The sequence below is a fragment of the Poromitra crassiceps genome (genome assembly GCF_964638095.1).
Source record: "Poromitra crassiceps genome assembly, chromosome: 5".
Lineage (NCBI taxonomy): Eukaryota > Metazoa > Chordata > Actinopteri > Beryciformes > Melamphaidae > Poromitra > Poromitra crassiceps.
This window is the reverse complement of record NC_139642.1, coordinates 59,575,187-59,588,720: the sequence shown is the minus strand read 5'-3', so window position 1 is coordinate 59,588,720 and position 13,534 is coordinate 59,575,187. Positions and strand designations below refer to the sequence as shown.

The window sequence follows — 13,534 nt, the reverse complement described above, 5'->3', positions numbered from 1 at the left end:
GCACTAAGTGTAAAAGGCACCGCCGGCGATAGCCAGGTCAGAGGTCAGAGGCATTATGGTTTTTGGGTTGTCCGCCCATCCGATGTTCGTTAACGCGATATCTGAGGAACGCCTTGACGGAATTTCATTCAATTTGTCTCAAACGTCGATTTGTACTCAAGGATGAACTGGTTAGATTTTGGCGGTCAAAGCTCAAGGTCACTGTGACCTCACGAACGCCATTTCCAAGCTCGTTACCGCGATATCTCAGGAACACCTTGACGGAATTTAATCAAATTTGCCTCAATCGTCCACTTGGACTCAAGGATGAACTGATTAGATTTTGGTGGTCAAAGTTTCTATGTCACTGTGACCTCACGAATGCCATTTTCTAGCTCATTAACGCGATATCTCAGGAACTGATAGTTTTTATTACATTAAAAACTGTGAGGAGACAAACTGCTGCTTTGACTGACATAATCTGAAATAGAACCAGGCAGACAATGCAGGATGTCGGTCGCTGTAAACCCAGCTGGTTTGTAGCGTCTTGGTCAGGAGGCGTATATATATATACATATATATAGGAGTATATATACATATAATTATCAGTAGGCTATTTTGGGTTTCAGTGGAGAGTGTTATTGTCCAAGGAGGCTTTACCACCCTGACAAGAAGAGCAGTCTGGGGGAAACTCTGGCTTGTCCAACGTCCTCCCTCAGTCTGGACTGACTGACCCCTGGTGGACTTCAGTGGTATCACGTCAACTCTGAGAGCCAGAGACTACAAGGCTCTGATAGACAGGCATAACAAAATGCATGTTGCTTATCTCGATGGCCTGTACCTCGAAATTGTTCTGTCATGTTATTTATTATTTCTAGCCTACATGATTCAAGTGATGTTTTAATAAAGTCATTGTCTTACACATTCATAATACGTTTTGTTTTGTTCCGAAATGGCAAAAACTATAACGTCCGTATTGCTATGAATTGCAGTGGGTAGGTGCTGTAAGTGATTCTGATTCCAAAGTAGTCAAATACTGAGGCTTTGGGTTGGTGATCCGGTCCATAACACCACCTCAAAGCCTCAGTATTTGATTACTTGGAAATGAGAACCATGTTGACTCAATCCTCCTTGTGGCGTTCTCTCTGATTGGATAAAGTGGGATTGGATACCAGAAAAGTTTCTCTTCTGTTTACCGCAAAGCAGAGGGACTGGGAGACCCATGTGACTGATGATGTTGTATATCATTGGTTGCCGTCTGAATGCTATTTACAGGGTTCTCACACATTTTCAAAACTTTTCAAGGATCCATGTCATGTAAGGCGGTGACTGAATCAATACCATCAATTATTCCTACACTGGACAAATATAGGACACACCTCTTTATACTGAACCCCCTTTTAGATTGGCTAAAAAAGGCCAGTAATATCCACAAACTACTGGCTTTTTCTTCTGTCCAAAAGTTACCAAGCTGTTCAGTTTAGCCGAGAGAGCGACCCTCGAAGCTACCCGGCTGAGTATTTTGATACAAGGTTTGCTGCTCCGTTCGTTGAAATCCATTTTTCTCCTCCAACGTGCAGCAGGTTTTGCATGACCGTGGCAACCCTGTTTAATGCTCATCTTAACAAGAATATATACTGTATCACTTACAGCAGCTTTACATCAGTGAAGCGTGGTGAAGTCTGAACATTTGGATTGGGCCAATGAATACTTGGAATTTTGACATGAGAAACAAGTGAACTAATGAATATTGTTAGAAAAATATTAGCTATATCAACAGCTTCAATTCAAACAAATTACCACCAGTCTACAGAGAAACTCCTCACTCAATCTGTACCTACAGCAGGTTTCTCCTGATATTTCCCACAAAGATTGAATAAAATACATGAAATAAAAAACACGATGTCGTTTATTGTAAAACTAGAGGGAATGTTAAAGCAGCTACGAGCAACTTTTTCGATTGTTATTAAACAGTATAAATTTAATATCAATGCATCACATCTTACCTCTAATAGTCGACGAGACCAAAGCCGTGTGTATCTGAGATTGCTCCCTTAGGTGATTATTAAGTCTATAGTCTGTCTAAACTCGCGCCAACAGGGGGCTCTAGAGCGACCGGACCGGGTAACCCGGAAGTGAAACGCGGAAGTGAAACAAGGAAGTGAAACGCAGCTGCCTTCCAACGCCGTTTGCGCTGCCTAGCAACATAACATAAACAATGTGAACGCCACGCATACTCGCGGGAACATCTCTCGTTATATTCTAACAGGTTTTTGGAAGTTATTTTGTGGTTATGGCCGAAGTGGCTGCTGCAAACCGTTTCATTTCACTTCCTGATCTGCCCTGGCTACAGACACACTAACACTGGCCGATTCACTCGGGGTTCAAGCGAGACTACTCTGCGTTGCTCTCGTCGACTATTAGAGGTAAGATGTGATGCATTGATATTACATTTATACTGTTTAATAACAATCGAAAAAGTTGCTCGTAGCTGCTTTAAACTGTACAATGATGAAGACCAGCTCACTTTAGTTTTGTAACGAACAGACAGAGCCTGTGGTCAAGAGGCGTTCAGGGCACCTGGGAAACTGGAGATTCAGAGGAGAGGACAGTGATGTCATCAACCCAGGGCTCTGATCATGTCATCATCCCCCCCCCTCCCCTTGTCATCAGGAAATAGACTGTCCCGAGCAGGCCTCGCTGTGTGGTGTCCCATCGGAACAAGCTAGCGAGCCACTGTAGGCGGTTTGGGGGTCCCGAGCCGTAGTTTGAGCAGCAGTGCGGTATGACGGCCTGGCCTCCGTGGGGGGAGTTGGTGTGACGGCCTGGCCTCAGTGGTGTGATGGCCTGGCCTCAGTGGGGGGAGTTGGTGTGATGGCCGGGCCTCAGCTGTCCTCTCAGTACTGGAAGCTCCTCTTGGTCTGGATGTCGTCCAGGATCTGCTGCAGCTCCTCGTCCTCAAAGCGGCCCTCCAGACTGAAACACACACGCACACACACACACACACACACACAATTGTGAGATTTGCTATACAAGCACAGCTAGAAAACTGACTTCAACTCATCTGATGCACCACCGACACAGTGTGTGCTGTTTGGAAAAGTAAACGCCAACCAACATCCCTCCCGCCACTTGTCTATAAAAGCACCGCACACAATCACGGGATTACTTCCGTGACTTCCTCTGAAAAACCCAGACCTAGCCCATTGGCTTGGAGGCAGGGGTCCGGCGCGCTTTGGCCCCACTCCGGAATAGGTCCATCTCGAGCGCGGCTCGGCACAGGAAAAGATGTCATTGAAACCGAAATGGCTTGGTGCGGCTAAAGGTGACTATGGAAAAGCCCTATGGTCGGGTGTGGTTTGTGTGTCGCGGTGTGAGCTGGAGGACCAGACCTACCTGGGGATCAGGGCCTTGGCCTCCTCCGCCGCCTCGGGACACAGATTGGCCAAACTGGCCAACTCAAACTTATGGAGCTTCTTCTGCAGGAGGAGACTGAGGGGACACAGAGAGGCAACATGTTAGTCCAACAGGGCTGAACTCAATATCACAATAAATGTAAAAAATAAAGAATTATTTTACCTCAATATCAACATTCATCATGCTAGCTATGGTGTATACAAAAATCACATTAACTAATCAAATTAATGTTAATCACCAAAGGGCCAGTTAGCACAAAACACCTTAATTTAAGATTTTCCTTAAAGTCCGAGTTAAGGTTTCCATCAAATAAAATTGGTTGCACAAAACACCCTTAAGTCTTTTCCTGTTTCCTTAAAATGTTTCACCTTAAGGAGAATACTTACAGTAAGGGTGTTTTGTGCAACAGATTCGATTTTATGGACACCTTAACCTTGACTTTAAGGAAAATCTTAACTTAAGATGTTTTATGCAACGGGCCCCAGCTGTTCAACCTGCCATCTGTATAAAGACTCGTCGCCCTCTCGGATGAGGCCGATGCCCGATGTGTCATCTGCACTTCAGGAGTTTGACAGATGGCTTGCATCCCTCCCTCTCTTCTCGTGCAATGCTTCCCTACCAGCTCAGCAGCCAATTGATTGAATCAGTGATTTCTCTCACCAGCCAGATGCCGATTCAACATGTTGAATGGCCTGAAAAGCTGCTGACAAGACCGACTAGAGCCAACGGTGCGAGACACACCACAAAGACCAGGGGGGCGACAGACGCCCACCGACAGCCCAGACATGGCCAACGCCCGATCATGGGCTCTATGTGTCAGGGGTCTTACCTGCGCACAGCAGCGATGGTCTCTCTGTTCTTGAAGCAGACCCTGAAGTTCAGGTCTTACCTGCGCACAGCAGCGATGGTCTCTCTGTTCTTGAAGCGGCTGAAGCGGGCCGTGTAGTTCAGCGTCTTCATGAAGACCTCAGACAGCTCCTGCTCGTCCTCGGCGCTCTCGTTCTGCTGCTTACGGTGCTCCAGCAGCATGTGCACCTCTGAGTTCAGCAACGTCTCCGAATTCTCAAACTCTGCAGGGGGGGGGGGGGGGGGGGGGAGGGAGAGAGAGAGACAGAGGGGGAAGGGAGAGAGAGGGGAGAAAGAGACAGAGACAGAGAGAAACAGAGAGCGGTTTGTTAGCCAAACCTCCGAAAAGAAAAACCAAACCTTTTGCTGCCTTTTCCTCTGCTGCACTTCTCCATTTGTTCCATCTATTGCCTGACTGCTGTGACCTCTGACCTTTCTTTAACCTCCATAGTATTATTGGCTGAGGATGCTCCAATCCAGGGTTTGCATTATCTGTTAATTGCAGTGTTTTGTGTCATTAGCAATATCCACCGATCGTTATTGGTGCTCGATCCAATCAGAGCAGACCTACTATTGGCTGTTTGTAATTAGGGCTGCACCTAACGATTATTTTTCTATCAATCTAATGATTATTTTCTTCCATTAGTCGATTTTATTTATATATATATATATATATATATATATATATATATATATATATATATATATATATATATATATATATATATATATATATAAAATCGACTAATGGAAGAAAATATATATATATATATATATATATATATATATATATATATATATATATATATATATATATATATATATATATATTCAGTGTTTCCCACAGGATTTGGAGAATTTGTGGTGGGGGACCGCAGACCCCCTAGGGGGGTGCGGGGGCATGCCCCCCTGCAAGATTTTTTGAAACATTTTAAAGTAAAATGCATGAATTTGGTGTACTTTGAGAAAGCTTAGAGCAAAATTAAAAGGCTAGATCTATGAAGAACATGTCATCATTACTGTGCTGTGGGTTTACAATGACAAACTAAATTTCTCCCTATAGGTCAGGGATACTCAACTTGCTTTGCCACTTTCGTGAAATGATAGAAGGCGAGGGGCCAGTTAATAAACAAACAATATACATTTTTCTGTAGCGGATTGTAGGATTTTGGGGTGTCAGCCGGAGTTTAGGCTGACAGTGTTGTGCACACCGGATAGTTAGTTAGGTTAAGTTAGTTAGGTTAATAAGTACATACATAACTGCATAAAGCGAGCAGATGGCGGTATTTGACAATTTAGCAGCTAAATCATAGATTATTGAAAGATATTCCATATTCCAGACTGAAATGCTATAACAGAAGTATTGGCCAGAATGACATGAACATTTATTGGACACTTATTCAGCGGATATCTTGCGTTCAGGGGCACTGTAAAAAAAAAAATTTTTTTTTTTTTTTTTTTGCTCAACATCTTATTGTGGCGGTCAAAATATTATTGTGGCGGCCCGCCACAAATTCCTTTATGTATGGGAAACACTGATATATGGACTTCCTCCCCCCGACTGGCTGTGCTATCAAGGCTGCTGACTGTTGCTGCACTATCCGTCTCCTCCCCCCTCCTCTCCTCTTCTCCCCTCCCCTCTCCACTCCTCTTCTCTCCCCCTCTCCTCTGGTTCCCCCCACCCACCCCGGTCAGCGGTTGCCTTTTATACACGTCCCAAACAGCCAGGACAACGCGATTGGCTGGCTCAGATTTGAACAGATCTGAGCCAGCCGATTGGCTGTTATCCTGTGATGACGTAATGTCCTGTGCTCCATGACCGGATGGACCATATATGGACTTCCTCCCCCCGACTGGCTGTGCTATCATGGCTGCTGACTGTTGCTGCACTATCCGTCTCCTCCCCCCTCCTCTCCCCCTCTCCCCTCCTCTTCTCCCCTCCTCTCTTCTCCCCCCCCTCCCCTCCTCTTCTCCCCCTCTCTCTTCTCCTCTCCCCTCCTCTCCCATCCTCCCCCCCCCCTCCCCTCCTCCTCTCCCATCTCCTCCTCCTCTTCTCTCCCCCTCTCCTCTGGTTCCCCCCACCCACCCCGGTCAGCGGTTGCCTTTTATACACGTCCCAAACAGCCAGGACAACGCGATTGGCTGGCTCAGATTTGAACAGATCTGAGCCAGCCGATTGGCTGTTATCCTGTGATGATGTAATGTCCTGTGCCCCATGACCAGATGGACCATATATGGACTTCCCCCCCCCCGACTGGCTGTGCTATCATGGCTGCTGACTGTTGCTGCACTATCCGTCTCCTCCCCCCTCCTCTCCCCCTCTCGCCTCCTCTCTTCTCCCCCCTCCCCTCCTCTCCTCTTCTCCCCCCCTCCCCTCCTCTTCGCTCCCCCTCTCCTCTGGTTCCCCCCACCCACCCCGGTCAGCGGTTGCCTTTTATACACGTCCCAAACAGCCAGGACAACGCGATTGGCTGGCTCAGATTTGAACAGATCTGAGCCAGCCGATTGGCTGTTATCCTGTGATGATGTAATGTCCTGTGTCCCATGACCGGATGGACCATATATGGACTTCCTCCCCCCGACTGGCTGTGCTATCATGGCTGCTGACTGTTGCTGCACTATCCGTCTCCTCCCCTCTTCTCCCCTCCTCTCTTCTCCCCCTCTCCTCCTCTCCCATCCTCCCCCCCCTCCCCTCCTCTTCTCCCCTCTCCACTCCTCTTCTCTCCCCCTCTCCTCTGGTTCCCCCCACCCCGGTCAGCGGTTGCCTTTTATACACGTCCCAAACAGCCAGGACAACGCGATTGGCTGGCTCAGATTTGAACAGATCTGAGCCAGCCGATTGGCTGTTATCCTGTGATGATGTAATGTCCTGTGTCCCATGACCGGTTGGACCATATATGGACTTCCTCCCCCCGACTGGCTGTGCTATCATGGCTGCTGACTGTTGCTGCACTATCCGTCTCCTCCCCCCTCCTCTCCTCTTCTCCCCTCCTCCTCCCCCTCTCCTCTCCCCTCCTCTCCCATCCTCCCCCCCCCTCCCCTCCTCCTCTCCCCTCTCCACTCCTCTTCTCTCCCCTTCTCCTCTGGTTCCCCCCACCCACCCCGGTCAGCGGTTGCCTTTTATACACGTCCCAAACAGCCAAGACAACGCGATTGGCTGGCTCAGATTTGAACAGATCTGAGCCAGCCGATTGGCTGTTATCCTGTGATGACGTAATGTCCTGTGCCCCATGACCGGATGGACCATATATGGACTTCCTCCCCCCGACTGGCTGTGCTATCATGGCTGCTGACTGTTGCTGCACTGTCTGTCTCCTCCCCCCTCCTCTCCCCTCCTCTCCTCTTCTCCCCTCTCCACTCCTCTTCTCTCCCCCTCTCCTCTGGTTCCCCCCACCCACCCCGGTCAGCGGTTGCCTTTTATACACGTCCCAAACAGCCAGGACAACGCGATTGGCTGGCTCAGATTTGAACAGATCTGAGCCAGCCGATTGGCTGTTATCCTGTGATGATGTAATGTCCTGTGTCCCATGACCGGTTGGACCATATATGGACTTCCTCCCCCCGACTGGCTGTGCTATCATGGCTGCTGACTGTTGCTGCACTATCCGTCTCCTCCCCCCTCCTCTCCCCTCCTCTCCCCTCCCCACTCCTCTTCTCTCCCCCTCTCCTCTGGTTCCCCCCACCCACCCCGGTCAGCGGTTGCCTTTTATACACGTCCCAAACAGCCAGGACAACGCGATTGGCTGGCTCAGATTTGAACAGATCTGAGCCAGCCGATTGGCTGTTATCCTGTGATGATGTAATGTCCTGTGCCCCATGACCGGATAGAACATATATATATATATTACATACGAACAAGACAAACAAACAGGCTCAGACACACTAAAACAAAACATACGGGGAAAAAACATATTTCGACATTCGTCGAAATTACAGTATGTGATGATCGCTCGCAATTCGATCCCAATGTGGACACTAGATTAGAGACACACATTAATATCAGGTGTAAATGTAATCAATACATCAATACAATGTGGAATCTATCCAATTGCAATCTGACCACATAAAACACTGTTAGTGCCAGCCAGGTGGCCTCTTTGTTATTGTTAGATCAGATTCAGATTCTGCTACGTTCTTTAACTGTGTTCACGTCTTCTTCGTAGCATTAAAGTGTTGAAGTTCATCAGTTTGCTGGGGACCGGTAACCTCGCGTCACCAGGCTCTTCTAGGGGACCGGGGAGCCCCTGGTACCGCCTCAAGGACGGACCCCTGGTGGTCCTTGTCGCCTTTTGCGCATACCATACGGAATTAACGAGTGCTAGTTCAGTTCAATACAGAAGCAGATGACTGATAGCCTGGTAAGATGACCGAGAGAAGTAAGGTTATCTTACCTTTAGGGAAGAGCAGCTGCGAAGCATCTTCCTCCACATCACCAACATGATGAGGTGGTGCTGCACCGCCTCCACCAGCCGCCATGACAGGAGCAACAAGATAACAGCTAGCAACAAGCTAACAGTTAGCTAACAAGCTAACGGTTAGCTTAACTTAGCTTACAACAAGCAAACAGTTAGCTGTCCGGCTAGTTAAAAGGTGAATGACAGAAAAGTGACTGGGGATGCTGAGACACTCTGGCGCACAGCAACAACACCGCCCTGTAACGTAAACACCTTCAACCGTGTTTTGGTTTCACCAACACAACAACACACTGTGGAGTGCGGATCACTCTCCAAGTGAGAAGGGTCTAGCTCCGGCCGGAGCCAGTACAGACCACGCCCTACAGAGCACGCCCCATAAGTACAGGGCACGCCCATAGGCGAGAAATGGAGAATTAAAATAAACATAACAGTTTAAATTGAAATGTGACAATCGTAACGTTAATTTTGACTTAATCGTAACATTCAAGATTTTAAGATAGAAAAGACAAACAGATAGATAACGCTAGATAGATAGATCAATACTGTACTGCCTGTCTTTCGAGCTACAACTGTGTGTATAATGAAAAAGCTACGAAGTGACAACAACTACATCTGACAGACATACAGTTATCCTCTCAAACGGTTTTTATTTGAAAACGTTGAGTTATCAACGGATTGCAATAATGTAAAGACAGTATACACAAAGGCAAATGTAAGACAAAAGGTAAGATTTATTCAAAACTTGCACAAATAAAAACTTAAGTATTTCTCAGTTGTCAGTGACTTCAAGAAAAATAAGTTAAGTACAGTAATACAAAAAATAAGAATGAAAAAATAATTGATTCTTTTATTTATTTTTGTTTTAAAACTCCAATGAATATCTTGTTTTGTTTTACATTCCAATGAATATGATTTGTTCTGCCTGCAAATGTAACCCCCCTTTTGTCATAAAAAAAAAACGTGTTGCGCACTCATATTGCTGTGAGTTAATAGGGTACGTGGGTTGTTGGGTGGGGTCCTGCGGGGAGGGTGGTTATGTTCCTGAGTGAGTTTGGTTGTATTTATGTATGTATTTGTATTTTGTGTTCTTTGTAGATGTTTGTGGCTTATTGTGTTTTTCTTGTATGTTTAAATAACAAATAATTCATTAAAAAAAATGTATCACAAGAAAGAAAGAAAAAGGAATAGTTGTGGGAGTTGTGAATCCATCCAGAATCGTTCAAGATAAGAATCACAATTCTTACATGAAGTGATTTTTTGGGACACCCCTATCCAACACTAGAATTAAGAGCACGAAGTGCGCAACATTTCTAGTAAAATTGCAGACAGTGCTGTGTGTACAGCTGATTTAATGAGACACAAATAAGACAGACGTGCTAATAAACAGTATTTGCTACAGCTTTCGCTACTGTTGGACACACAGGGACGTGCTCCCATCTTTGACCTGGGAAATTCCTATTTTTCCTATTCCTAGTTTCAAATAATGGAAATGGAATGGGCCATCCCTCCAGAGCTGCTCCGGCCCGTTAGACAGGGACACCTTCAATCGTGACTTTTACACCTTATTTTTCGCTTTCATTGCAATTTCCTCATTTTTCCCTTTCTTTTTAAGTTTCTACAGCAGTGCTTGGTAACAAGATGAGAGCAAAATCCCTTTCAGACTGTGACAGCCTCTGGTCAAGAAACCCAACAGACAAAACAAGGTAGTTTAGGTAGTTTTTGACAAGTGCTCAAGTTAAAAAAGTTAAGTGAGTTGCTAAAATGGGGAAATGACGTATGATTCAATGGAGCTTTACGTTGGCCAACTTCCCTTTTGTTAACTTCATGAGAAGTGATGAGAACACAGACACCAAAATCATCACTGTGTCCCAGGAGATCAATGGCTTCATGGTAATACTTTAGCATAATGCTATGTTGAGTGATAGTAGCTCCATGCTAACACTTTAGCATAGGCTATGTTGAGCGATAGTAGCTCCATGCTAACACTTTAGCATAGGCTATGTTGAGTGATCGTAGCTCCATGCTAGCCATCAGACACTTTACCATTATAGATCAGAAAAACTAGTCAGAATGACATGAAGACTCAATAGAAATGACTAATATATCCATAATATAATTACATGTAATTTATCTTGAGTGATTAAAAGTTAAAGGTATACTATGCAACAATTTAATTAAAGAAAAACTTTTATAGAAAAGTTTTCCTTCAAAACAATCACTAATGACACATACAATAGTGTGGCCGTGTGTTTATGTGGAGCGATGCTGCCCACTGCTTGTACTTTCCTGCTTTGGCTTTTGGCTGGGTCGGGACTCTTCTGGGCAGACACATGTTGCATGGCGCGCCCAGCCAGCCAATAACTTCGCTCACAGCAGAGCAGCCCAGCCAATAGCATCGCTAAGATGTTCTCAGAGGGATCAGCTCAGCACAGTCAGGGGGCTAAAACAAGGAAGTGCAGCTCCTTCCCAGAATATTTTGTGAGCTGTTTGGAGCTTATATCTCCATGGTTTGGAGGTATGTGCGTTTATTTGTGCTTTTATAATAACCTCTGTGAAACTATCAGGGAAAAACACTTTTGATCCCTGCATTTCAACGGTTTTCTGGTGCTCTCTCTCTCCACATAAACACAGCCTTGGCGAGCCAGGAAATGTCTTATTATTCGAATGCTCTGGGGATGGTTTTCCTGTGAGGACTGAATGAGCAGGCTATAGGATGAATCTAGCCTGGGTAAACCCAGCCTTCAACGTGACGTCACAGGCTATGCCTGTAGCGTAAGTTATAGTTAGCGTAAGCAATAGTTCCCGGAAGTAAGCTTCTGGATTAAGCAGCACTGTAGAGTTGCAGCAGAATGGACCGTTTGTGATGTACTTTGAAAGTGTGCGACGTTTAAACTAAATAATCAAATTGTATATTATCAGCTTCATTTTATGCATTCAAAGGCCACCACGTAGGCTACTTCCTGGAACTATAATTGGTTGATGCTAGAATGGAGCTCATAGCTACGCGAGTTGCGTGACGATCAAGCATTTAGGACTTCCGTTGGTGCGACTCTCTTCAACAGCTCTGGCCGTAAACAAAACGTGACTCCCAGATACCAACTGGTCCTGCTGATGTCATCGGTGCTGCTCCAGGATTGGCTCTTTCAGATGCCACAGTGCTCCGGGATTGGCTATTTCAGATGTCAAGGGGCTCCGGGATTGGCCCTTTCAGATGTCACAGTGCTCCGGGATTGGCCCTTTCAGATGTCACGCCACAGGACGGCACGCCTGCTCTTGTCCACGCTGACCACATACTCCCCCGACAGAGACCAGGCCACCGCACTGATGGAAGCACTGGGAGGGGGGGGGCATTGACTCAAATCATGACCAAAATCGTGACTCACACCACCCGTCCATATCAAGAGTGACATCGACAGACACTGATGTCATGAACGTGACCAAAATCGTGGCCCCGTTCCAATACCCATACTTGTACTTCTTTCTTGTAGTATGTACTGCCGCTGCCCTCACAAAGTATGGATTGTAGTGTGCAGCATGCATGCAAAATGCATACTATTGGGACACACTACATCTGTCGTCACGTGAGCTTCCTGAACTCCGACCTCTTGCTCACTTCCGCCGACGTCCGCAGCGCCACATTTGAGTTTTTTTTTTTTTTTTTTTCAATAAACAAAGTCTGGCAGTAACAAACAGTACATTATACAAAAAATTCAGACTAAACATTTACAAAATTGGAACAGACAATCAAATAAACAAAATAAAATAAATAAAGCAAAAACATTAAGTCAGAGATCTAAACAGGAATCAAGATATGCATGTTTTGGTACACACCATGCTTGTTTGGTTTTAACATATTTCAAGGCTTTCTTAAAGTTAATTATCTCATTCATGAACACGCAGCTCAGTCAGTGCGACGTAACTCCAGTAGGTGGCGGTAATGCACAAAAAGTTGTTTGCCAACCGCCATAAAACATTAGAAGAAGAAGAAGAAGACATAACTTCCTGCTGCGCAAAGGATTGTGGGGAAGTTTGGCTGAAGCAGCATGCATCGATGCATACTCCGAAATAGGAGCTGATGTAGTACAACATCCTGGTACTCTTGGCATACTGCATCTGACATACTATGTATTGGGACATACTAAATCTTTTTTTGCCTACTAAATAGTATGGAAGTATGGGTATTGGAACGGGGCCCCGTGACTAACAGACACCACTAACAGACACCGCTCGCAAACTGCAACATGTTATGGGATTTATGACATCACCGATGATGTCACAATGGGTAAGTAGAAGTTATGACATCACTGATGATGTCACAATTGATTTATGACATCAGTGATGATGTCACAACGCAAACGTGATCAAAAGTCACAAATAGGTTGAGTCGACGTCTCGTCATAGACGCTGGGGTAGCTGGCAGTGGGGCGTGGTCAGGGTGGGTTAAATTCAAAGTCAGTCAATTTATTGATTGACTGACTGATTGGTTGACTGTACCTGTGCTTGTCAGGTAGGCGTGTTTCCAGTTTGCCGTTGGCGACGTTCCAGATGTAGACGGCCCCGTCCGCCGAGCCGGCCGCCAGGAAGCAGCCATCTGGACTGCAGAGGACACACAACTACAATATTACACATACACAACTACACTATTAAACACACAATTACACAGTTACACATACACAACTACATTATTACATACAAAATCACACTATTACACATACACAACTACACTATTATACACAAAACTACACTATTACACATAAACTACACTATTACACACACACACACACACACAAACACACACACACACACACATACAAATATACTTTTACAAAATATATTTTTACACACACACATACACAACTACACTATTACACATGTAC

At 45.6% G+C, this 13,534-nt stretch overlaps 2 protein-coding genes across 2 annotated transcripts in view; both read right to left on the bottom strand.

Moving 5' to 3' along the window:
* Positions 1–1,645: 1,645 nt before the first annotated feature.
* polr2d (RNA polymerase II subunit D) lies at positions 1,646–8,961 on the bottom strand. Its single transcript, XM_083637192.1, has 4 exons — positions 8,634–8,961; positions 4,286–4,466; positions 3,376–3,471; positions 1,646–2,955 (listed from the first exon to the last, which is right to left on the bottom strand). The coding sequence occupies exons 1-4, from the start codon at positions 8,716–8,718 to the stop codon at positions 2,877–2,879; spliced, it is 441 nt and encodes a 146-aa protein (XP_083493318.1). The 5' UTR covers positions 8,719–8,961; the 3' UTR covers positions 1,646–2,876.
* Positions 8,962–9,423: 462 nt separating this feature from the next.
* The window catches only part of atg16l2 (ATG16 autophagy related 16-like 2), a 35,075-nt gene continuing 30,964 nt past the window's right edge, over positions 9,424–13,534 (bottom strand). The window contains exons 17-18 of the mRNA XM_083637195.1: positions 13,152–13,253; positions 9,424–11,990 (exon numbers count right to left, since the gene is read on the bottom strand). Coding sequence (XP_083493321.1) covers positions 11,897–11,990; positions 13,152–13,253 — 196 coding nt within the window. The 3' untranslated portion in view covers positions 9,424–11,896. The remainder of the gene's footprint in view (positions 11,991–13,151; positions 13,254–13,534) is intronic.

What these genes read in the sequence shown, in the direction of transcription:
- polr2d (XM_083637192.1), bottom strand. Translation starts at nt 8,718, where the DNA reads ATGGCGGCTGGTGGAGGCGGTGCAGCACCACCTCATCATGTTGGTGAT. An exon ending in ACCATCGCTGCTGTGCGCAG is followed by an intron (nt 3,472 to 4,285) that starts GTAAGACCTGAA and finishes GTGTCCCCTCAG; the next exon opens with TCTCCTCCTGCAGAAGAAGC. An exon ending in GCCAAGGCCCTGATCCCCAG is followed by an intron (nt 2,956 to 3,375) that starts GTAGGTCTGGTC and finishes TGTGTGTTTCAG; the next exon opens with TCTGGAGGGCCGCTTTGAGG.